At 40.3% G+C, this 20,263-nt stretch overlaps 1 protein-coding gene across 1 annotated transcript in view; it reads right to left on the bottom strand.

The window, feature by feature from the left end:
• The window catches only part of MYCBP2 (MYC binding protein 2), a gene marked incomplete in the record, with an annotated part of 5,088,083 nt that overhangs the window by 3,844,944 nt on the left and 1,222,876 nt on the right, over positions 1-20,263 (bottom strand). Inside the window, 1 exon segment of the mRNA XM_044072904.1 lies at positions 19,978-20,182. Within this exon segment, the coding sequence (XP_043928839.1) occupies positions 19,978-20,182 (205 nt within the window).

Genomic DNA, 20,263 nt, shown 5'->3' on the forward strand with positions numbered 1-20,263 from the left:
GCAATGCTGAGGGAACCACTGTTCAACTATGTTGAATATTTTTTGGGTGAGAGAGTGAAGGTCATGGGAGGATGTAGCTGAGCATAATGTGGAGTCGTCAGCATATTGTATACAAGTGGCTTGTGGGATAGCTAGATGAAGGTCATTAATAAATGTATTTAAGTATGTTAATGAGAATCTGGTGGTTTACCATGTCAAATGCTTTAGACAGATCGATAAATAGAGCAGAAGAAAGATTATTCAGGTTTTGGTTCCTATTAATGTAATCAGTAAAGGAAAGGAGGGCACTGGTAGTACTGTGTGAAGGTCTGAAACCATGCTGACAGTTAGAAAGTAGATTGTTTTCTATTAAGTGGTGGAGTAGTTGTTTATGGCTACATTTTTCCATAATTTTAGCTAAAGGCAAAAGTAGGGCAATGGGGCGATAGTTTGATAGCTCAGTGGAATGTCCACCTTTATATAGGGGGATAATATGGGAGACTTTCCCTAAGGTGGGGATGTAACCTTCAGTAATAGTTCTGTTGATCAGTATGGAAATAGGATAGGCAACAGCCTTGGATGATAGCTGTAGATATTCAGAATGCAGTAGGTCTGCAGAAGGGGAGCATGGTTTCAGTTTATTGAGTAGGGTTTGGATAAATGTGGTTGGGACAGGTTTGAAACGAAAAGTGAGAGGTGGGGTAGAGGAGTATGAAGGTAATGTGAAGGTATTATGTGATAGTTGACTAGCTAGTGTTTGGATAGCATCTGTAAAGAAGGTACTGAAGGTATTGGCTGTATGGATGGGATTTTTCCTATCTGTATTTTGAGGGTTAGGTGTAGTGGCTTGACCTGGGTAGAGTAACTGCTTAATGCTAGCCCAGAATTTCTGTGGGTTGTTGTGATTAGGTTATTGATACTGTAAGTAGTAGTTTTGTTTATCAGAGAGTATGGCCTTCTTTGTGTCATTTCTTAGCTGTCTAAAGGTTTGTTGGTCAGCAGGGTTTTTAGTCTTTCTCCATTTGGCCCAATGTTTATTTCTGAGATGAATTTTGTGTTTGGTTTCATAAGAAAGCCATGGGGCAGACTTGGCCTTAATTCTAATAGATCTGGATGGAGCGTGGTGATTAAGAAGGCTAGGAAGGTAGAAATTGAAGAAATTAACAGCTTCATCTAATGGAAGTTGTTTTAAGGGAACCCAATTACATGCTCTTAGTTCCATTTGGAACAGGTCAGGGTTAAATGCCAGGCTTTCATACCAAAGACTTTGTACAGCTGTCTGTCTTCTCTTTCTATTTATAAAACCAGTGACTGAAGCTCCTGGCTCAGGGTTTCATGGCTTCCGAATAATGTGGAAAAATGTATCCATAAACAACTACTCCACCACATCTTTAGGTCTTTTGGGAGTAGAGGATCAGGGAACAAAGGAAGGAATAGACTATCCTTGAGGGTGCTTCAAAGCAATAAGAGCCTTGAAAAGACCCTGAGTAAAATCCTGCCACTTTTTATGTGGATCCTTAGCTACAAGAGACAGATACGGTGTTCTTGTCTGACTTTAATAAGGGAACCAGGAACTTCCTCCCAAACCAGAATTTGGAGAACTCCCTAAGGCACTCCAAAATAATTATCTACTGTTCCCACTCCTCATCTAAAGCTTAAGTAGGCACTGTCTCGATGGAAATGTGGGCAAGCGGTCCCACATTGGCCTCTGACTGGGTGGCGTTGGATGTGTCGGTGGAATTCCATGGTCCTCATTTTCTTCATTCAAAATGCCAAAGACATCTGGAAGAGGTTGGACAGCAAAAGAATCACTGTGTTTTTTTCATTTCTTTTAAAGTGGTGGTTGAATGTCGGGCGAAGGATTCGGAAGCCATGAAACCCTGAGCCAGGAGCTTCAGTCACTGGTTTTATAAATAGAAAGAGAAGACAGACAGCTGTACAAAGTCTTTGGTATGAAAGCCTGGCAAATCTTCCACTGAGTAAGGCCGTGGGCAGTACCAAGACAAAAAATGCACTTTTCATGTCAATCCTTACGGGGAATCGGTCTTCCATACTCACATTTTCCCTTCCTGGATGACAAGTAAAAGGTAATACAACCCAAAGAAAGAAGGAACACTCCAACAGGGCACTTATCTTGAGAAGGCTTGTTTGCTGTAGCTACGTTATGTATGACTGCAAACCGAAGTACAAAAGTACAGTTGTGTACACTTACCATAAATGTAGATGTTCGAGTGTATTCACTGTTGCAGTCATTACATTTGGGTAATCTGCTGGCAGGTTACCCTCAGTCAGCCTGATTAACAAGGTCTTGGGTCCTGCATCGGTTGCTGTTCCTTCTTCCGTCAGGTTGTCAGGGATATAAAACATGCAGCCGACGCCATTGCATCAGTTTTTCTTGCCCCAGATTTCATGTGCCCCCCAAATGGGGAGCAAAATATACAAATAATTTAAAACACAAAACTATATACCTCCAACAAAAGCAAATGCACCAAAAAGGCTTTTAAGTGTAGACAAATAAAGGAGAGACATAGCAAGAGAAAAAACAGGGGGCTGGAGGGAGGGTAACCAGGACTGCAACAGTGAATACACTCTAACATCTACATTTATGGTAAGTGTACACAACTGTACTATGTTCTTCGTGTTTCACTGTTGCAGTCATTACATTTGGGTAGATTCCCAAAGCTAAGGTTGGGAGGATGGATTTATACAATATTAGGATCGGCTATAAGGCCCTGCAAAACAGCAGTGGCAAAGCCAGCTCTGGATTTAGAGAAAATTGGTAAATGATAGTGCTTAGTGAAAGTATGAACTGAACTCCAGGTAGCAGCTTCTAGAATAACCTTGGTAGGAACACCTCTGAGAAAGGCTGTAGAAGTAGATGTAGCCCTGGTGGAAAGGGATCCGATCCCCTGGGGGATAGGTTTTCCATGGTGCTTATAGCAGAAATAAATACCAATGTCTTATCCATTTGGAAACTGTTTGCTTTGAAATAGCCTTTCCCTCTGCCCCTGCAGCAAGTGCTACCAGCAGTTGTTCAGATTTTCTTCGAGATTTAGTCCTGTCCAAGTAAAACCTAAGTTGTCTGTGTACATCCAATGAATGCAGAATCCGCTCCCCTTTGTTCTGCGGACTGGGAAAGAAAGTTGGCAAATGAATGGACTAATTAAGAGCCACACTGGATACCACCTTGGGCATGAAGGATGGGTTGGGTCCTGAGTGACACCCTGTCCTCATGAAAAATGATGAAAGGCTCCACTGCCATAAGGGCCTGTAATTCAGAAATCCTTCTAGCTGAAGTGATTGCTAAAAGGAAGGCTGTTTTCCAGGAAAGAAATGTTAAGTCTGCAGTAGCAGCTGGCTTGAAAGAAGGTAGAGTGAGTTTCTCCAATACAAAGTTAAGGTCCCAGGCAGGGGTTGGAGCTCTCCTGGGTGGCCTTAAATTTTTGGCCCCTCTGAGATACTGCTTTAGCAGAGGATGAAAGAAGAGGGGGGGGGTCTATGTTGTAATGAGCTGAAATGGCTGAGGCAAGGATTTTTATGGAAGAAAAAGATAGGCCCTTGTGAAGCATCTCAGTTAAGTATTGCAAAATCTGAGGTAAATTGGGCACTGCTGTGCTCATCCCTTGAGACTGATTCCAGGCACAGAATCTTTTCCATTTGTCAGCATAAGATTTTCTAGTACTAGGTCTTCTCGCCTCCAAAATGACATCCATCACAGGTTTGCTGAGAGATGCTAAGGGGGAATTAAAGTGATTAGCCAAGCTGCAAGATTCAATGTTTGGAGCTGAGGTTGCAGAATTTGGTTGTTCTGCTGTGACAGTAAGGAAGGTGTCTGAGGCAGGTTGTTGTTGTTGTTGTGTCTTTCGGCTTATCCTGGTTAGGGGTCGCCACAGCGGAACTCCGGTCCGATAATGTCTGGTAGTGGATATTTACGTGCCAAGTTACCAGCCCTGACGCACAACCTTCAACGAAGGCACGCCCATTCACGCATGCCTCCACACAGAAGACGCTCTAGCTGAGAATCGAACGCGACAACATCTTGCTGTAAGGCGACAACGCTACCACAGCACCACTACCGCAGGTGCCATGGAGAAATTTGTGAGACTGTGTAGGAGTGGGTACCAGTGTTGGCGAGGCCGGTCTGGAGCAAGCAAAATCATTTTTGGTTTGTCCTGTTTGACTTTTAGTAGAACTTTGGAGAGCAAAGGCAGAGGAGGAAAGGCATAGACTGATGGGTTTTCCCAGCTGTTTACAAAACATCCACTTTCCAGGCTTTTTTGTGAGAAGTTCTTGTGCAAAATTTGTTCAACTGGTAGTTCTGGGGTGAGGCAAAGAGATCTATGTCTGGGCTCCCGCATTTGCGTGTCAACATGTTGAAAATCCGTAGTTCCAGTTTCCATTCGTGTGGGTCCATGAGATTTCTGCTTATTTCGTCTGCCAAAATATTCAGTTTTCCTGGCAGGAATTGAGCTTGTAGTTGTACTTGATAGCTCAAGGCCATGTTCCACAAAACCATGGCTTGTATGCAGAGGGGTTGTTTATGTACCACATAACTGTGGTGTTGTCCGTCTTTACCATTAGTTGCCCTGGATGAAGGTAGTCCTTGAAGGCTGTCAGTGCATTCTGTACAGCTAGCATTTCTTTTTGATTGATATGAAGGTGCATTTGATTCGGGCTCCATTTGCCCTAAATGCACTTCCTTGCCAGATGAGCCCCCCATGCATAGTCTGAGTCTGTAGTTAGGTTTTGGGCGGCAGGGGGTGGTGTGAATGGCAGTCCCTTGTTTTGGTGGCAGGCCTCTGCCCACCATAGGAACTCTAGTTACAGGCAAGGTATGATACGAATCATTGTTTCCAGGCTGTGACACTGTTGACTCCTTAAACTTTTTAAGTACCACTGAAGTTTCCTCATATGCAGTCTTGCATATGGAATTAGAAAAATGCAGGAGGCCATGAACCCCGAAGGCTTGCAGTATTAGTTTTGCAGAGAGCAGAGTTTTTGTGGCCACCTGTTTGAAGTAAGTCACTGACTGAATTTGCTTTTCTGGCATAGGGAAAGTCATCTGGGCAGTTGTATTCAAGCTTGCACCCAGGAATGTAATTTTTTGAGAGGGTACTAGTTGTGATTTCTTTTCGTTTATGGTGTACCCTAGACAAGTTAGAACCCTTTTTACAAACGTCAGACATTTTAGAAGAATGGCCCTCTTTTCTGCCTGAATTAGACAATTGTCCAGGTATGGATATATTTAGATATTTCTTTGTCTGCAACATGCAATTACTGGAGCCAGGCACTTTGTAAAGACCTTGGGCATAGTAGATAAGCCAAAGGGCAGTGCAGAGAACTGATAATGCAAGTAGCCTGCTTTGAAGCGGAGGTATCTTCTGCAAGATTCCCTGATTGGGATATGCAGGTAAGCCTCTTTTAGATCTAGAGTTGCCAACCAGGCATCTTTGCCTAGCACAGGAAGTAACTGGTGAAGAGTCAGCATCTTGAATTTTGGAATGCCGAGAAAGGTGTTTAGAGTAGACCGGTCCAGAATTGGATGCCATGATTGGTCTTTTCTGGGTACCAGGAAAGGTCTGGAATAGAAACCTTGCCCCTTTTCCTCCAGTACTGGTTGAATAGCCCCCATGTTAAAGAAAGTACTTGTTTCTGAGCCTCTGTCCACTGATTTGGGGGCAGGTCTGGCCATCCGTTTGGGGTTAGCAATGTGTGGAAATGAAATCTGTATCCCTGGGACACTATATTTAAAACCCATTTGTCCTGGGTTATAAGTTGCCAGTTTTTTGCATGAAGTGCCAGTTTTCCCCCTAAAGGGGAGACTAAAAGGTAAGTGCTTGGTAATTCTAAAGGAAAGTCATTGAGACTGTTTACCATAGGGAGGTGTCTTGTTGTTTCCAGATTTGGAAGAGGAGGCACCTCATTGCTTAGTTTTGAAAGTCCCTTGGGACTGCAACCTGGTGCTTTTGGAATGTCTGGGTTTGGCTTGAGTGGTTCTGGAAGGAACTGGAAAGGACCATTTCTTAGTAGGCCAGTGTCTACTAAATCTTGTAGGCTGTACTTGTAAGAAATCTTTCACAGTTTGCATAGATTTAGCTTTATCTTCCATCTTTTTTAGAACTTCTTCAGCTTTATTGCCAAACAGATGCTCCTGCTGCAAAGGAGCATCCAACAATTTTGCTTTAACATGATCAGGCAGAGATTGCTCCTTAAGCCAAGCATGCCTTCTAAGCACAGACCCAGTAACAGCAGCTGTGCAAGAGGCCTCAAAAGAATCAAAACCACATTGCAAAGTATGTTTTCCAACTTGTTTAGCTGAATGCAATAAATCCTGTAACTCTATTTTCCACACAGTCAGAAATCAACATAATTTTCTGTTTAAGCAGTCCCATGATATGCTGCGGATATTTTAGCATATGGAATTGACAGTTTAAAGCCCTGATTGCAAAGGTTGCAGAAGTATAAACCTTTTTACCTCATCTATCCAGCACCCTGGAGTCTCTTTCAGAAGGGGTAGGATTTTTAGCAGTAGAAGCCTTAATACCCTTGGGCCCCTGAGCAATGGTTTCAGGGTCTGCAACAGGATTTTTAAAAAGGAATTTGTGGGAGTCAGGAACCCTGTAGTATCTGTCTGGCTTACAAGGGGTCGGAGACAGAGAATCAGGGGCCATACTGGATTCTGAAAACACATCATCAACAACGTCTAGTACAGGAGGTATAGCCAAAGGCCTATGCTGAGGAAGAAGGAGGAAATCCCTAAGCCTCATTTTGGATTCAGAAAAATCCTGACTTTCCCAGTGGAAATGCTCCCTTAAGGTATGTAAAGTTTCCCCAAAAGAAAAATCCTCAGGGGAAGAAGCAGAAGGAATGGAATCCTCTGCATCAGAATCCTCATAAGTAGGTATGGACAAATCCTGTTCATTGAACGAGTCAGAAGAAACAGAGTCCTGTTCAGAAGATTCATGGTCAAGTTCAGCCCTAGGCCTCTTAGAAGGGGGGGGGGGGTTGACTACCCCTGATTAAAGTAATTAAGTCTTAAGCCATTTTGATTATTTGTTTTTTAGGCATAGGGGCCTGAACATGCGACCTGGGCATCAGTTTTTTAGACATAGATCAAGATTTTGGCCTTAATATTGAAGGTGGTGTTGGTTTAATATACAAATCTGTAGGCCTGAATACACCCTCAGAAGCCGGTGCCTGCACAGCGGCTCCGGACCCATCCAAGATAGAGATATCAGCGGGTTCCATAGGTGAAGTATCTTGCGGCATACCGGACTCCGAATGGGTCTCGGTAGAGGCCTGCGAATCAGAAGTAGCGGGTATCAGGGGCTGCAAAAGCACCTGAGTACCGGCGAACTGGAGACTTGCTTAGGAGAAGCGTCGTTGGCAGTTTTGGACCTCAATGGCCTGTCTCTGTGTTTTTCTTTGCGTTTTTTTGGTATTCCGATAGTCGGATTGCTAACCGACGTAATTTCTGAATAATTAAACCGAGAACCGAAATATTTAGAAGCAAAAATGTACAGACAATGGATAGTACGCTAATTAAATAAAGCACAAAACCGACAACAAGGTCAGGGCCTAGGCAAGGAATACATTACAAATGGAAATCCTTATGAGGTATTTGCTTCCCACAAGTTATACAATTATTAACTTTTACTGACATCGGTAAAGAGCAAGAAAAAGTTTCCCCAACGAGGTACTTAGCTTTTTAGTTGAAGACTTCGGTTCTGAAACTCGAAAACGAAAATTTCAGGAGTCAGCCGACCGGCACTTGCGAAATGCTTCTGCTTCAGGCACCGCGCAGCAAGAAAGACTGATGAAATGGCATCGCCTACATGTTTTATACCCCTGACCTGACGTCATGGAAGAAGGGACAGCAACCGACGCATGACCCAAGACTTTGTTAATCAGGCCGACTGAGGGCAACCTGCCAGCAGATTACCCAAATGTAATGACTGCAACAATGAAGCACGAAGAACATCGTAATGTCCAGACTGATGGCAAAGAAGTTCTGAAGATTAGGCACTTGTAAATCACTTGTGTACCTTACACTTTAGACTGAGGGCATACATCTCATATAAGCACTGTGACAAAAGGAGATACAGCCAGCACAGCTAGCTGAAATTTTGTAAATAAGTATATGTCACTGGTGAATATCAAAATGATTTATACAGGATACTTGTGTTACAAATGTATGGAACTGTATGTCAATGTGTATATCAAACTGCTTATACAGACGTGAGTGTTGAAAAGGTATTTGTAGAGTGCTGTGTTTGAAATGTAACCACAGTGTGCCCTACTGGAAGAGAACAGAAATGCACCTGCACTATTAAATGTATATGCTTAACAGAGGAAACGGAAGGGTTAACCTCAGTCCAGCAAACTTTAGGAAAAATATATGAAATTAAATTACTTTATAGGCTACACAATAAAAATGCTCTCAAGTTTTCAATGCAGCTAGAGACACAGAGTCTGTACTAGGAAGCTTTCTGTGTTGAACCTGGAGTGAACTAACTGCAATTTTTGAAGCATGAATGAATGCAATTGTTTTATGACTTCCAGCATCTGCCAAAGACCTTTGCAAAAGCCCTTGTCTGTATATTTTTACAGGTAGATGCTAAATGCTGCCAGCTTCTAGGACTGAGGGTTTTGGCCTGGGAACTATAAGTCAGATGACTAGAAATTGTGTCATTCTGCAAGCTATCCCAGCAATCTGAGAAGTCTCTTAGTGAGTCAGAGCATTCTGTACTCTGCCTTGGACCTGACAAGAAGAAGACCCAATAATCAGAAATCTGCCCTTGCTCTACTGAAGTAAGTTTATAGGGAACAGTATAACTGTCTTACATACAGTCATGAATATAGTAAAGTTTAGTTTAGATGTTTTTCTTTATTTGTGCGAGCCTGTAATGCACTGTTATTTTACGTATTTCCTGTGGTTTTGAAGTCTGATGTCACTGTGAATATACATTTAGTATTATGTCGTGTTCTTTTCTTTATTATTAAATATACTTAAACCTTTCATTGTGGCTCACCTGTGTAGAGATATTTAAGTTTTGAGAGTACTTGCATATTTACTTGGTGACATTGTCTGGGCCACTCCTAATAGCCTTGCTCTTGGTCAAATTACCATTTGTATTAGCATTAATATTACACATACACAGCAAGATTGGATACCCTCTGTTAAGGGCCTTAGAGTAGCTGATAAGGAGTGACTGGTGGCAGTGGAAACTACCTTACATTCTGGGCAGAAGGGGCACAGCTAGTAAACTTGTGCCAGCCTTTCCCAGGTGTGTGTGTGCGTGTGTTTTATATATATATATATATATATATATATATATATATATATGTGTGTGTGTGTCTGTGTGTGTGTGTGTGTGTGTGTGTGTGTGTGTGTAAATCAAACTTCAAAGTGTGTGGGTGTCGGTTACTTGAGTAGGGATATGAAGCACTGGTTGGACAGAGGGGGTGCTGGAGGTCTTAGCTTGGTCATTCAGCTGAGAACTCAACTCTATAGCTGTGCCAGTGAGGAGTCTTATTGGGGATCTGGAGAAAGAGTAAGAAACCAGCCTCGGACTGACTGTGCTCTCTGTGTGCTCTTAAGGGAAATTGCTGCACTTGATGCAGAGAGCTGCATCTGGAAACACTGTGTGTGTACTTGTCATCCTCTCAGTGAACGTTCCCCACTGTTACAAGTGGTAAGGATTGAGGCTCCTTGATTACTGATCCAGCTGAGGGTCACCACAGGCACCTTGAAGGAACTAAGGCTATGGTATGCTGGCCGTATGTTTGGCTATAGTCAGCAGGATCTCTCTTTCATAAGGAATACTGCAACAGTGATTAGGAAGGACACTGATATATTTTCAGCAGTTTTTATATGAGACAAGTTATTTTTGTTTTAAGTTGTCAGTTAAACTGGGAAAAAACAAACTGCTTAAAGTTATTTTATCACAGTCCTCATTCAGACCCTATAACAACTGTGTATGAGTGTTTTAAGCTCTTAATTTGAAAAATTTCAATTAATATCTGCACCATACTTCTCAACCTCTTACAGTAAGAAATCTGGACAAAGGCATACATAAAAGTGGGACAAAGGCCCCAAATAGGGACAATGTTTAAATATTGCTCTTACAAATTTAGAAAGTTGATAGAACAACAGGTTTTGCATTAGCATGACTTTTCTGAAGGGTATGAAGTCTGAAACTCAGCTGTCATTTTCTAACTTCAGTCTTTAATGATTTGCTACTAATTTGCCAGAAAACCACAGTTTTATGAAAAATGGACCAAAAACATGAGGTACAAATCCGAACATTCTGCAAAAATCTGGACAGTTAAGAGTCATGACCTGTACTTTTTTTGCTGCTTAAGTAATGCAGCTGTTTGAATTAAATCCTGTTTATCCCCTCTGGTGAGTGAAGAAAGAAAGAGGCTTGCAAAAGAGGTTTGATTGCCTGGAGGCAGTTTATAAGTGTAATTACTATTGGCTGTTGAGTTTTGAGAGCTTTCTTTGAATCATTGGCACTTGGTTTAAATTTTATTTTAAACACCTTTATTGAATTATCACTTGTGACATAGGCACATTTACATTTATATAAAAGTAATCAATCTGTATTAACATGTTAAAATTAACAAACATTAAGTTTCACATACACTGCTATACATCATACAATCTAAGCAACATTATATAAATAATTCAATTTCTGCCCCCTTTTTTTAAACAAGAAACAACTTTATTAAACCATCACTTACAACATAAGCAACCATACATTTATATAAATGAAAAAAAAAAAGAACACACCAACACAATCCTAGTTGCAAGCATTTTGCATCACAAACCATTCTGGCACACTCCCAGTTTCAAACATTACACATCACTTATCTACCCAACCATTTTCATTCAAACATTACATAGCTTATTTAAGTCCTCCCCTGTATACATTTGTTCCCACAATTCTCATTTTTTCTTATGTAGTTTGTTCCGAACCTTTTTTAAAGATCTCAATTCCAGTTGTTTTATCTCTGTTACTATACTTACTACTTCAAATATAGCTGGTTTAGATTTTGATTTCCATTTTCTAGTAATTGCTTTTTTGGTAGCCACCATAATTAGAGACAGCAAGTCCTTACTATATCTAGGCAATTCTGATTCTGTATCATAGCTCAGAAAAATCATCCCCCTTGTCACACCAATCTGCCCACCGAGCATCTTCGACAGTGCACTTGATTTAAACTTGGTGTTCCTGTGTATGACCAGGCTCCACACAGTGTGGTTGCAATGAGCACTATACAGACACAAGTGACTTGATCTGAGTGTTTGCCTGATAACTACTTCTCAAAACATTAAGACTTTCCACCACATCCATGAGTGGGTTTCTCCCAAGCTGTGCCATGTGTAGATATTCCATACCTTGAGGTACTGCTCTACTGCATATTTAGATTAGTCATTCCCCTAATTGTGAAACTACATTACTGTCCAAGCTGTCAATAAACACAGGTCATTTACAAGGAGAACTGCTGGAAACTGGGTAGCTGTTTTTATTAAAACGCTCTGCTACAGTCTCCAGCTTTCAAGCCTCCACCCATTTCCCTCTTCGTTCACTTACTAAATTCAAATGCACATTCTAGCATACCCCCCCCCACCCCACAAAACCACCTAGTCTTTAAACTAGTTTAGTCTGTACATTACTCGACAAACTGGCATTAAACTATTTTGCCCCTGCAAATAGTTTAGCCAGTGATCTTCTCCAAACTTTACACTAAAATTAGCTACTAGGTCGTATTTACCTTACTTGCACACTTCTCCAACCAAGGTTTGAAGCAACTGACATTATGAAAGGTCAGCTCACTTCTTTCCTTTCTGTTGATAGTCTCTTAGCACTTGGTGCCTGCAGGACGTGAAAGAACTACCTCATACTCACTGATAATAAACTAACTTAGCACAAATAACTCTGTTTGTGAGACATGCTAATATTCAACTAAACTGGATAATTTGACAGAATCTCTCTCACCTAAAACTACACACAATGAGCATATTAAACTTGCATCACCATCCTCACCTCCACCACATTCTTAAAATCAGACTTTATGTTAAAGTCATTAAGCAAGCTCTACCAAAGTGTTGTAAAACTAGTAAAAATAAATCTCAGAATTTTACCAACTCATCTCCATCTCCTCCATGAACACTTACAGAATTAAGTCACCAAGCATCAGACTGTACCCAAAACTTCAAAGGTGGTTGCCAACTGAGCAGGAGGTCTCAGATGGTTAAAAAATGAGAAATTGTTAAAGCAAGCAAAATTTAACTTGGCTAAAACTCAGTTACTGGCTAGTATGTGCAGTGCCCAGATTCCAGCAAAGAGAAAATCTGGAGAAATCGAGAGCAAAATCAATCAGAAATGAAAAGACAAAAAGAAAAATCATGCAGCTGTTCAGCAAAAATCATTTGAAACTTCACATTTACTACAGCAAATGGCTTCCAGTAATTTAGAAGACAAAATCAAAGGCTCTCAAGACGTGTTTCAAGTGAGTGTGAAGGAATATATAAAGTCAAATAAATGGAAAACGGTTTAGGAAGCTATTCAGATGAGCTGACAAAACTGTAGAAATCAGAGATTAAAATGAAGGAAATACTGGATGAAGATGAGGCTTCACATGAATAAATTTAAAAAAAAACTATTCAGCATGCATAGAAAACTGGATATTTGTTACATCAGAGCAACTGGAAATAATAAATATCATTAATTTTATGAAAGTACAAACAAATGACTGAACTGGTGAAACGTGGCAGGATTTGTTAGCACATCATGTGTATGCTTTAAATCTGGACATGAGAAAGAGCCAAGACCTACATTAGTAAAGATGCAATCACAACCAACAGAAAGAGTTGCCCTTAAGAAAACTGTGGCAGAAGGGAAAAGTATTAAAAACGGTGAGTTAAATGTGGTTATTTAATGCACATAAGATAAGAGCAGTTTATCCCTGCATTCAGGGAATGCGGAGAGGCAAGAGTGGAATTCCCAAGTTATCAGCTGTCTTCAGAATATTTTTTCATGTAGGACCAAAGACATTTTAGATGCAAAACAGGCTAACATGAAAATAACATTTCGCCAGCAAGTCTAAAGGATCGCTTGCTTCTCATTCCTCTGACAGTAACAAAGACCATAGAGAAATTTTGCCAATGAAACTTTTTACATTGTTCCAAACTAAATTGCTTGAATGAAAAAAGCTCAGGATCTGACTAAAGGAATCCAGAATTTTCTTGGACTTGAACCAGAACAGTGAGGCTGAGATGTTCAGGATGAAGGTCAGCAACAATGTTAAATTAGTGAATAAATGGGAGAACTGTAATGCATCAATTCCATAAGATATAGTTTGGACATGTGAACTATGGTTCTGCTGACAAAGACTGGAAAATTTGTTGACTGTGTCAAACTGGTGAGACGACTAAGCATAAAACATACTTCATCATTTATGTTTAGGAGGACAGTGAAGAAATAAGTAAAACTTTTTATTAATATCTGTATAAAAGTTCATGATGGAAATTGCATAATATATTCTAAATAAGTTCTTTACAGTATGCAACCAGCGGTATAGTAAAAGTGAGGTGAGGGGAGTTTTATCAGTGACTGCTGTATATGTTGGTGATACTAAAGTAAGAGGGAATGTTTTGTTAACTGCAACATATCCAGGCTTTACACTGAAACAAAATGCTGGAAAGCAGTGACAGATTATAACAGGGTCAAATGGCAACTGCCCGAATCTTAGAGCTTCAGGGGCCCATGGCTCTCAAGAAAACAATTTAAATTTTTAACTCTCTACTTTACATTCACACCTTTAGCATGACCTACTAAAGTCTCTCTCTTCAATGGCCTGATGTACAGAAAGCAAGCATAGTACAAATAGTAGTACAAGAAGCTTGGGCTGCTTTGAACCACTGTTTGCTGGAAATTTACTGAAATGAAAAAAATATGCCTGACCTGTACATAAAATTAAAGGGACTAAAAGCATTTTCATTGCTTGCATCTTACTAGCCATATCTATAAATAAGAGCTGCTAGTTTCGGTTTCTGCATTATTTTTTTGTTTAGTCTCTTCCCACATAACATAGCAGAAGCCTTTTTAATCCATACTTCTAAACACTTCATCTTATCATGTCACTATAAATATGGGTAATGCTGAATCAATTTGTGTGGGGGATACACAATTTATAGCTACTTTGTCTTTATCTTCATTAGTTTTAAATCCCGAAAAGACCTGAAACTGTCTCAAAATGTTCCACAACATCGAAATGTTCTTTTCTGGATTTATCACGTACAAAATAATATCTACAAATAAAGACAAATTTTATTGTTTACAATACTGATTGTATCGTTGAATGAGTCCCTTACTGTCTTCGCCAAAGCTCTAAACATAAAGCAAACAATAAAGGGGAAAGAGGAAACCCCCACCTAGCTCCTCTGTTCAAACACAATTTATCAGACAGGAACCCCCCCCCCCACACACACACACACACATGCACATGCACGCAGCACACACACACTTCAATTACTGCCTCCAATCCTTCATATATCCTCCTAATTAACTTTACTATTGCTTCAGGGAATGCAAATGCTTCCAGGGCTCTACTCATAAAATCACAACTTACTCTACTGAATGCTTTCTCTGCACTACAAACAGCAGTGGCATTTTTTTTTTTTACTTTCTGCTTCCCTCTGGATCATCATTGTTTAATTAATGCTGTCAAATGTCAGTTTCCTCCCCACAAAACCACAATGATTCACACATGCCAAGTTTGGCAACAGCTCTGCCATTCTTTTATCTGGACTACACAAACACTTTACGATCATAGTTTAAAACTGAAATCTGTCTATATATAGATGGGTCTGAAGGCGCTTTACCATTTTTAGGTAATAAAGCTACCATAACTTCTGGTTAAAGTGTCCAGACCTGGGTCCAAATGAAGTTGACCCATTGAATGGGGGATTCCAAAAGGACAGCTTCAAACTTTCCACATACTTGTATCCAGGTATGATGGAGAATATTAAGGCTGGTGTCTGCAACCCTAGCTGTATCATCTGATGCACTGTACAACAGACACATGGATACACTGGTGATAAACTGCATGGTTACCAGCTGGGACTCCAAAGTCCTATGGGACTTCACACCATTGCAGGGCCAGTCAGGGATTTTGACAGTTACTTTGTCAATTTCCCTCTGCAGTCTCTGGTGAGTCATGTAGTTCAGCTCTCGCACAGCAAATGTCGCTGAAGCACAGACATGTTTCCAAAAACCTGTCTAGCACCCTAGGCTCCCTGTTTTTGGGGGGGGGGGGGTGGAAAGTTGAACTCTCCTTTGTGAGTTCCTTCTTAGTGGCTGCCACCACCACAACAGTACACACTGCAGGCCCTTCATTTCAATGTGCCTTGTCCTTCAGGAACACTAAAATCTTGTCAGGTTTGCATGGGATTGATTGTACCATGTCTGGTTCCTTGAAACCAAGTCCACTAAACCATCACTGTGGGAACAACCAAGGTCATAGATGGCCCAAATGTCTTAAGAAACACGGACTCTTCTGGGGAAGGGGTATCAGTGGACCAACTGCCTATGTTTGAGTAATACTAGGAGCTCACCAAATGAGACATTTTCCAGGAGAAATCTGGGAGAGACTACCCCTTCATGAAGATCAGTACCTTCAATAAAGAAATCCTGAGGGGAATCTAAATGTCTTCTTTTGCATTTGTGCTTCCTATGCTCCTTGAAGGAGAAAGATACTCAAGGACAACTGGAAGCAGCAGAGGAACACACGGCTTTGGTTAGCTTAGGCTCGTTGGAGCAGGCTAACCTAGAATGTGATGATGTGACAGAAGATCTACAAACTGTGGGGGTCAAGGCTGAATCAGAGTGCAGGGTCACCCCCTCTTGAGTGGCAGAGGATCTTCTCAAACACCAAAGTTGTGGCAGGTCACAAAGAAAGCCACCTTGGATCCAAAGTTCTCCCTGAAATGCTGCCCTGCTATAATCCAAGGCAGAAGCAGGTGCAGAGCTATTAAGAACCAAGGCTCGAACAGGTAGGGAGGTCTCCAAAAATGGAGTCGACCTTGACTCCAAGGCTTTGACAACCCCTTGGCTCCAGGATCCATTCAGCATCAAAGTGGTTGAATTTAGAAAATCAAGCAAATTAGTTGAAGACAAAGCCACCCAAGCCTGTCTTCCCTGACAGGAGGACCAGGCAGGCAGCACCTCGATCCAAGGCCAATGGATTTGAAAAAAAGACCAGAGGAGGAGAGATAACAGTGAGTGCAGAAGGGCAAGGTCTTACAACCCCCACCCCCCCAGAGGGTGCAGGGTGGGAGGAAGCGCCAATTAGATCTAGATTTTCAAAAAGGTCCACATCGTTTTATCCAAATCTGCCTCAGATAATCTCACAGAGGACCACCCTGATCTAAAGGATAAAGTCTCCCATTGTCTAAAGGTTGAGTTGGTGACTGGATCCTGGAAAAAGATAGCTCCAGTAAAAATACCGGATCTGGGAGACCAAGGTCAGCTGGAGATTAGACTGACCCCAGAGATGCAGGGGAAGCTGTCAGATCTGAGGGCTGAGTGACCTTCGAAGCAAGACTTTGAATAGTAAAAGGGTCCTGAGACCTCTTCCAACTTTCTTTCAATCTATCCTTGGAGAGATCCTCTTGTATGTCACCCTCCCTAGGCCAGTCTTCCTTCGTCTTATCAGACTCCTTCCTTGAAGAAGGGACCCTGAAACAGAAGGTGCTGAGTTTCCCACTTGGTCAAGAAGAAAACCCTTGAGAACCAATTTGGAGTGATAACCAGGCAAAGCCCTTGGTCCAAAATAAAACTCAGAAACCTATAAACACAAGTATGGTCACAGCTCGAATAAATGGGCCGTTGAATATAACAATTATAAGAATAATCCTCAACAGCACAACTGTTTTTATATGTATTGTGACTTCCTTAGTCATTGGTTGGTTCTTTGAATGCTGTTGTGCATAAATCTAAGAAACCTCCTCAAGGTGAGCAGAGTCCAAACAATAAACACACTTGTCATGTGAATCTTGTGGTGGAATCTCATGCTTGCAGGCTATACACTTTCTAAATCCTACAGCCTTGTCAGGAAAGGTGAAACAAATACACACAAACACACATGGAAAATAAGGGAACACTTTCAACAACAGAACCTAACAGGTCCAGTGCACTACTTGGGGACTAGAATGTCTCAGAAACCAGTACCCAAAGCCACAAACTACTACTTCTACAGAAAATTTCCACTAGAAACTTAACACCAGCTGTTAGCTTTAACTTTTATTTTATTTAAACTAGAGGAAAAGTGACCCAAAAGGTTTGGAGAGAGAGAGGAAAAAGAAAAAATACTATCAAAAAGCTTTCAAAAACTATGAAAAGATTTTGAAACAATCACTTGTCTGCAAAAAAGAGGAGAATCCTAGAGCATGCATCTGTTGTTTAGCTCAGTAATGATCTGACGGCAGTAAGGCTGGTATGGGAAAGGAAAGGAGCTTCTGCCTTGGTGCCAAAGTCTAATTTGGCAGCCTCTGATCTCTTTAGATCAGATATACTCATCTGTTGACAAAAACAGAAAACATATTATCAGATCCAAATTTCAGTTGAAACATTTGTGCTTTACAACTGTTAAAGCCTGCTTTAATATGCTCCTAAATGACAACTAAGAAAAACTCAATGGAGACTAAAGTTTACAGCTGGGATTCAAACTTTGTGATTAATTTGCAAAAGAAACTTTAAAGTAGATTAATATACACCTCTGTGCATACTGTAAATGCATCATATTCCACTGTTAAAATGCAATCACTACCACTTTTGCACATTTACAGTAACCATACAACCAAAAATATCAATAACAGAACCTTTCCTTCTTGTATTTATACATGCAATTCTGTTTCTGAATCTCATCAATAATTTTAATGTTCTTTTACTTGCCCAATGTAACTAACTTTACTTACTTTCTCTGTAAATATTTCACAGTTAAGTGATGGTTGTAATATATTAAACTGTTCTTTGTAAACATTTTTCTATGCTGCATTACTATCTCATGGACAATGGCCAAAATGGGTCCTTTCAAGAGCAGTCCGCTAAACCAGGAACTTAATGTTTATGTCTGCTGAAGCTCTGACAAAGGCAAAAGCACTGATCTCTTGTTTTCACTTAATAAATCATGGTTTAAGCAAGCAATGTGAGCTTGAATCCTGTTTTCTTATATTTATTTTAATCTTCACTTGTTGATACTGGTACAATAATACTGATCTCTGTTTATACCACTCTGATTGAATTCATTGAATTCTGCTTTAATGCATATTTTCTGTATATATTACTGTAATCAAAAAAACTAGATTCCTACCTTTATGTATATATTCTGTATATGTTACTATATTTACTATCTGTAACACTGTTTCTGCTTCTGTACTAATTGTTTATATTTCTCCTGTATCTCGTTGGAGCTTTTCTCTCTGGGCCTCCACTGAAAATGGGCTCTTTTAAGGCCCAGTGGACTTATCCCGGTAAACAAATGTAATAAATAAATAATAAAATAAATATCCATATACAAACAAAAAGGCAAAACTAGTTGCACAGAAAGATTACTGTTGATATTGACATACGAATTACTAAAAGAGAGAACCAAAAGGTAAGAAATTCACACAGACAAACCATTTAGTTAAAAACGTCAAGAAAGGAACAGCACAGCTAAAGTTTTCAAAGAAGAGTACTTTAAATCTCCTGTAGTCGAGGTCCATGATCATGGGAATTGACTTAATTGGCCTGAATGCACCAATAAAGACTTAGAAAAGTAAAAGTAAAAAGTCATGGGCATTCAGAAGCCAAAACGAAACACTAGCATGAGATCATTTGCATATATCCAAGGGGTCTCCACTACAGGAGGTTTAATGTACTACACAGTGAAGATTTTACCTTTGCCAGGTCTTTCTTAGAGTTTTTACTAAGCGGTTTGCCTGTATGGCATTTTTTTATCCTTTGGTTTGGATGTTACTTGGGATACTTTGCAGTCACCCTAATGTTATAGGCATCTGGCTTGTTTTTAAGCTCTGTGTTTCTAGAGTACAGCCAAACAATTTGCTTTTGCTGTACTAAAGTGCTCAAAAAAGGGCATGTCTGCATTGGTTTTGGATTTATTGTCTTGATTACACCAGTAAAGACTTACAATAGTGAAAGTAAAAAAGTCATAGGCATCAAGAAGCTAAGTAGCCAAAACACTGGTATGTCCTTATGGGTCATTTGCATATATCCCATGGGCCTTTACAAAAGGAGGTTTAAGGTACTACACAGTGAAGACTAGCTTTATTGGGTGTTTCTTGGAGTTTATATGACACACCCCTGCGCCACATCAACACGTATAAATGCACAAAAATAGTACACAGTAATAGAGACCAGTATGCCATACATTTTATGCTGACATAAAATGAACATAACTAAAGCAAAGAAAAACTGGATAAAATAAATCTAACCTGAAAAAAAAGCATTTTAACTCATTCATCTACATTACACACAAGAAATGCACATCAAGAAAGAAAATGGAGCTATACAAGGTACAGACACAGTAACATATAACAGTGAGGGCACAAACTAAGATGTACCATAACTTATACGAGTACAAGAGAATGCAGCCCACAGACACTCACTAAATCAAGAAAGGCTTGAGTAAATGGAGAAGCTGAAATTAAGAGCACAGGCAGGAATTAAATTTTAGTTTATAGCTTTAAATTTTTTTCTTCATGTTAGAACAACCCTCATTAATGCCCCTGCATGTGTAACAAGCTGAAGCAACTTCCAGCTGCACGGGCACTACACAATGGTCCAACAAAGCAATGCTACAAATGGCTCTCCCTACAAACAGTTTGAGTTATAAACTCAGTTTGACACATATTTCAACTTCACATATACAAGCAACACTTCAGAGTTTTAAGTAAAACACACTGGTCATGTTAGAACATTGACTTACCCTCCTGGCAATCTGTTAGGGCGTCCACTGCTGACACAAATAGCACCATATCCTGTGCATTCACCACATACTGTACACACCATGCACTGTTCCAACTTCCACTTATGATTTCCTGGTGGGCACATTATTGACTTCTCCTCCTTCTCATCAAGCTCTTCTTCCAGATCTTCATCCATTGCTGTAGCCATATTCTCAACTCCAAATCCTATTATGGAACACAAAACATTTCTACAAAGTCTTATCAATCATTTATTAAAAATTATATACATAAGCCAGATGTTTCAAC

Source organism: Protopterus annectens, chromosome 5.part1 (genome assembly GCF_019279795.1).
Source record: "Protopterus annectens isolate FY-2018-M chromosome 5.part1, PAN1.0, whole genome shotgun sequence".
NCBI lineage: Eukaryota > Metazoa > Chordata > Ceratodontiformes > Protopteridae > Protopterus > Protopterus annectens.